Source organism: Dendrobates tinctorius, unplaced genomic scaffold, assembly GCF_039654945.1.
Source record: "Dendrobates tinctorius isolate UK_male_01 unplaced genomic scaffold, ASM3965494v1 ptg000203l, whole genome shotgun sequence".
In the NCBI taxonomy this organism is placed as follows: Eukaryota; Metazoa; Chordata; class Amphibia; order Anura; family Dendrobatidae; genus Dendrobates; species Dendrobates tinctorius.
In genome coordinates this window covers 864,145-870,119 of record NW_027361870.1, presented here as the reverse complement: position 1 = coordinate 870,119, position 5,975 = coordinate 864,145, and the positions used below count along the sequence as shown (strand labels likewise).

Sequence of the window (5,975 nt, the reverse complement as noted above, 5' to 3'; positions counted from 1 at the left end):
GTGCGCATGTGCGCGCACTCCCATCGGGTATATATCCCGGCGGCATACAACCGCCAGTAGCGCACTTTTTCTTATGGCAGCATACAACTGACAGCGCATGTTTTCCTGCACGTGACGATTCTCACAGCTCCACATGGTAAGCACTATTGCATTACTTTTTTTGCACTTTTTCTGCGTTTATGGATGTCAGTTGGACTGTTCAGCCTCTGTTTTTTGAAGCAGTGGAGTCTATTTAGATTAATCAACATGATTGTGACCTATTGGGTCACTTTGAACCTTAATAATATTATTCAAGTTGTTAGACATATACTAGGTCATTGAGTATTTCTGCTCTACTAGCTATTTATCCCTTTCCCCCTTTTTTTTTTTTTTTTTTCAAGATCTCTGATGTCAGTCTTTTGGGCATTTTTTCACTTGCTTTTGTTAATGATATTAGCTAAATGACGATTTGATAGCTATATGGAAGATCTCTTCAGTAACCCGTGTATTGGGAGTTCCATCTGTATTTGTATTTCTCTACATTATGCTGTATGATATTTTTGGTGTTGTCTCATATGGGATACTTTACCTCTCTGAAATTTGTATATGATTACTATGTGTTCTTATTTTTGTGACCACTAGATAAATATGATGCGCATATGATTCACTCTTATATAATCTGGTTTCCTGTGCAGATCTAGTCTTCATTGATAGTATTTGTATTTTGATAGGCGTTTTGAGAACCAGCTTTGTTTTATTTATTTTATTTATGTATTTTTTGTTTTCTTTTTTCTTTCATTGTGTCACTTTCAGTCTGAAGAAGGTCCATTATAGAGACCGAAACGTTATTGAATGTACATCATGTGGATTATTAAGCTGTGAAAAATAAAAAGGAACTTCTTTTTGCATTTGGGAGTGCCGGATTTTTTTCTTATATGATTTATTGGGACTGGTATCCTGTTTTGAGCACCCCTTATCGAATTATCGGAGTGACGTGTCTTTTTGTTATACTGTAGTTGACCATACACACGGGCACCCGCTACTACTGGTTTTTCGAAGAAAAATTATTTTTGTGAGATGTCTGCCAATAGTTTCTCATTCAATGAGACAGAAGTAGCTGACATAGTCTCACAGGTTACTACATCAAGTGAATTTTTACAAATTCCTGGAAGTGAATTCAAGACGCGAGACCTTGAGAGGGAATCTCGACATCTTATAGGTCTGGAGTTACATAGCGCAACTATGGCAGAGTATATTCGAACACAGCGAATACCAAGAGGCCTTAGGGTATCACTGCGACCCACTCTGTTTCAGAATAATACTGACTTCTGTGAAAAATTTGAACGGATTTTGAATAAATGCTCATTGGATTTGATGGCCTTGACTCTTGAACATCTGAACAAGGATATAAAGAGTGGACAAGAGAAGGTTGTTAATATTGAAAGACAACTTAAGGATACACTATCGAAGGAAGAATTTGATAATATTGCTAGCCGTACCAAGGAGAGTCTAGAAACATTTAGACAAGAGACTGAGAAGCGTAAACGCCAGAAGTTTATTCGTGATACACAAGATTACCTACAAAAAAGAGTCTATAGATGGCAGGGCTCTACCGGCTCTTCTCGTCCGAACTATCGCAATTACAGATTTACAGACGGCTCCTCAGCCTCAAGCTCGGACAACGAGAAAACAAGCACAGGCAAATCTTCTTTTTTAGGCCAAGACAGGAGATACAATCTAAGAAGAGGACGAGGAGGGGTGGCCAGTGCCACAGACACCAATCGCCACATAGTGAGCACGAGACAGGTAACATAACAAATCTGGTTGTGAATATTTCTTCTAAATCTCTAGATCCCTCACAAATAGCTTTATTACAAAAAGGACTGTCTTTTTGTCCTACATATAAATTTAACACCTTCCAGTTAGATCTAGATCTACAAAGGTTCTATAGGAACCTGAGGCTAAAGGCTCATTTTGGTACACAGTTACCCACTCCATCTAGGGGATTAGAATATGTTAAAACACCGGTAAACATTACTGATTTGGGCCTTAGACTACAGAGTACCTTTAATCCACCTAGAACAAGTCCACCGGTCGAAACTTTTATTTCCCTAATAGAGAAGGAAGTTTTATTATATACTAAACAGATCACCAAGGGTGAATTGAGTTTCCTCTCTAATTTGAATCAGACAGAACGGGATGCCTTACAAGCCCTAATCCATGATCATGATATAATTATCAAACCAGCGGATAAGGGGGGAGCCACGGTCGTTATGGACCGCTTAGCTTATCGCAACGAGATTTTATTACAACTTATGAATAGGGAGGTTTATTTACCACTACCTCATAATCCCACAAGATCTATTCGGGATAAAGTTGAGGAGATATTGACACGTGCATTGGGGGAAGGTACGATCGATAAGAAGACGAGAGATTTTCTATCTAAGATAGAGCCGATTATTCCTGTTTTCTACACACTCCCAAAGATACATAAAAGGCTTTATAATCCCCCAGGTAGACCGATAGTCGCATCAACTGACTCCATTTTATCCCCTTTGTCCCAACTTCTAGAGAGAACACTTACTCCATTAGTTAAGGATACTCCCTCTTTTATTTTGGACACTGGGGCATTTCTGGAGATTATAAAGAGTTTTGGTCAATTACCAGAAGGCACCTTATTGGTGACCTTTGATGTTAACAGCTTGTATACTTCTATTCAACATGAGAAGGGAATGAGAGCAACTAAACTTCTATTAGAGAGGTCTACAATTGAGCCTAATGCCATTAATTTTTTGATGGATTTATTGAGAATGGTACTGACAGAGAATTTTTTTCTTTTTGAAGATTCTTTTTATCTTCAGATACAGGGGACAGCTATGGGGTCGCATATGGCACCCCCCTATGCCAACTGCTTCATGGCTCAGTTTGAGTCAGAATTCATATATCCACATGACAACTACCAATCTCATTGTTTACTTTGGCGTAAGTACATCGATGACGTATTTTGCCTTTGGCATGGATCACTTGACTCATTAGAGGAATTTCATATATACCTCAATAGTGTTTGGCCTGAATTGACCTTTACCTTGAATAGTCATAAAACTAGTATTAGTTTTCTAGATACTTTGATTATACAAGATTCCTCTGGTAATCTCTCGATAGATTTATTTACAAAGGAAACGGACCGGAATAACTTGTTGCTATATCAAAGCTGTCATCCAGTGGCAGTGAAAAAATCAATTCCCATTTCACAATTTGATAGAGTTAAAAGGATTGTTAGTGATCCCCTAATATGTTCCACACGATTAAACAGTATGGAAGATAAATTTGTGGAGAGGGGTTATCCCCGCCATTTGCTCAAGAAATGCCGAGATGACAACCGTTCCCGCAATAAACTGAGTATGGGTTCTAGAATTCCCTTCGTGCATACTTTCCATCCTTTCATGTACAGACTGCACAAGAAAATCCGTAAACATTGGTCTATACTTCGGGATAGTTTCCCGAAGATACCCGATTTTCAGGTCCCTTTTCTCCCATGTTTTTGGAGACCCAATAATCTGAGAGATAAGATCGTTCGAGCAGATATTGGCTCTGCATTAAAAATTTCTAGGCAAAGTTTTCTCCAAACACAGAAAAGAGGGACCTTTCCGTGTTTACAGTGTGCACAATGTGCTAATGTCTTAAAAGGTTCCTCTATTTCACATCCACAGACAGGTGTAGACATCCCTATCAAGGGGTACTACACCTGTGATTCTAAATTTGTGGTGTATGCGATTAAATGCCCTTGTGGCAAATTGTATGTAGGTGAAACGACACAGAACGTGAAAGATAGGATTTCTCACCATAAGTCAGATATACGTTGTGGACGCCATCATCTACCCATACCGTTTCATTTTCATAATGCGGGACATACTATAGCCCAATTAAAGTTTCTTGTCCTCGAACACATTCCAGCACATAGAAGAGGGGGCAATCAGGTTAAATCATTAAAGCTCAGAGAGGCCTTTTGGATTCATTCGTTACAAACTTTGGAACCCAAAGGGTTGAATAGAGAATACGATGTTATGAGTTTATTTTAAGGTTGATATCATGAGATCTTTTTTAACCCTCTTTTTCTTTCCCCCCCCCCTTTTTTTTCATTTTTTCACAGCAGCAGCAATCTCGTTAGAAAGTATCTTTTGAGGGGTATGGTGTTTATAATATTTTGTTATTTTTTAATTTTCATTTTTTGTTTTTCTGATTCCCATCGTATAGTTATATTTTTTATTTTTTCTTTAGTTATTTGTCTGTTTTTTATGTAGTTATTTTCTAATTTTTTTCTAGTGTTATGCATATTTTTACTTTATATTTTTTCTTTGTTCCCCTTTTCCCTATTCTTCCTTTTGTTTGAGCATGATAATAAATTAATTTTCCTTATTTTCTCTTATTAACATTGTACATTACGCAACATATAAATTGCTGCCATATAACGCGCATTTGTTTCTTTCTACCTAGTGTCACTGCATTGAGGGATTAGCCACATTGAAGGAATGAGTCACCATTGAATATATCGCTTCATCTATACTGCGTTCCACTACTTCCGGTCGCGGGCAGTCTCTATGACGCACTTCCGGTTTGCGCTCCATGGAGCGTTTCACCCCTCACTCTCGGCCTCTCCCCAGTTGTGAGTTTACACCAGTGCGCATGTGCGCGCACTCCCATCGGGTATATATCCCGGCGGCATACAACCGCCAGTAGCGCACTTTTTCTTATGGCAGCATACAACTGACAGCGCATGTTTTCCTGCACGTGACGATTCTCACAGCTCCACATGGTAAGCACTATTGCATTACTTTTTTTGCACTTTTTCTGCGTTTATGGATGTCAGTTGGACTGTTCAGCCTCTGTTTTTTGAAGCAGTGGAGTCTATTTAGATTAATCAACATGATTGTGACCTATTGGGTCACTTTGAACCTTAATAATATTATTCAAGTTGTTAGACATATACTAGGTCATTGAGTATTTCTGCTCTACTAGCTATTTATCCCTTTCCCCCTTTTTTTTTTTTTTTTTTCAAGATCTCTGATGTCAGTCTTTTGGGCATTTTTTCACTTGCTTTTGTTAATGATATTAGCTAAATGACGATTTGATAGCTATATGGAAGATCTCTTCAGTAACCCGTGTATTGGGAGTTCCATCTGTATTTGTATTTCTCTACATTATGCTGTATGATATTTTTGGTGTTGTCTCATATGGGATACTTTACCTCTCTGAAATTTGTATATGATTACTATGTGTTCTTATTTTTGTGACCACTAGATAAATATGATGCGCATATGATTCACTCTTATATAATCTGGTTTCCTGTGCAGATCTAGTCTTCATTGATAGTATTTGTATTTTGATAGGCGTTTTGAGAACCAGCTTTGTTTTATTTATTTTATTTATGTATTTTTTGTTTTCTTTTTTCTTTCATTGTGTCACTTTCAGTCTGAAGAAGGTCCATTATAGAGACCGAAACGTTATTGAATGTACATCATGTGGATTATTAAGCTGTGAAAAATAAAAAGGAACTTCTTTTTGCATTTGGGAGTGCCGGATTTTTTTCTTATATGATCGTCTCATCCGCCCCAGGACACCCAGAATTCAAACGGGAAAATTCTCCAAAATGAGGATGAAACCCATAATTACAGAAAAAGGGAGATGTATCCGTAGACTGGTTAATACGGTTGTTAAATGCAAATTCGGCCAACGGTAACACAAAACACCCATCATCCTGTCGGGCTGAGGTCAAGCAACGCAAAATTTGCTCCAGAGATTGATTGGTCCGCTCGGTCTGCCCATTAGTCTCAGGATGATAAGCGGATGAAAAGGACAGACCAATACCCAATCTCTTGAAAAAAGCCCTCCAAAACCTGGAAACAAATTGCACTCCTCTATCAGACACCACATTCAAGGGTACCCCATGCAACCGCACCACATGCTCAATGAACAATCTGGACAACGTTTCCGCATTA

At 38.3% G+C, this 5,975-nt stretch overlaps 1 protein-coding gene across 2 annotated transcripts; it reads left to right on the top strand.

Moving 5' to 3' along the window:
- The first annotated feature begins 387 nt into the window (after positions 1-387).
- LOC141057239 (uncharacterized) lies at positions 388-5,008 on the top strand. Of its 2 annotated transcripts, none has more exons than XM_073553772.1 (3): positions 388-1,785; positions 4,133-4,164; positions 4,474-5,008. In XM_073553772.1, the coding sequence occupies exons 1-2, from the start codon at positions 1,057-1,059 to the stop codon at positions 4,145-4,147; spliced, it is 744 nt and encodes a 247-aa protein (XP_073409873.1). In that variant the 5' UTR covers positions 388-1,056; the 3' UTR covers positions 4,148-4,164; positions 4,474-5,008. The 2 variants fall into 2 exon arrangements, with proteins under 2 accessions (XP_073409873.1, XP_073409872.1); XM_073553771.1 differs by having other exon boundaries at positions 4,130-4,164.
- Positions 5,009-5,975: the final 967 nt, after the last annotated feature.

What these genes read in the sequence shown, in the direction of transcription:
- LOC141057239 (XM_073553771.1), top strand. Translation starts at nt 1,057, where the DNA reads ATGTCTGCCAATAGTTTCTCATTCAATGAGACAGAAGTAGCTGACATA.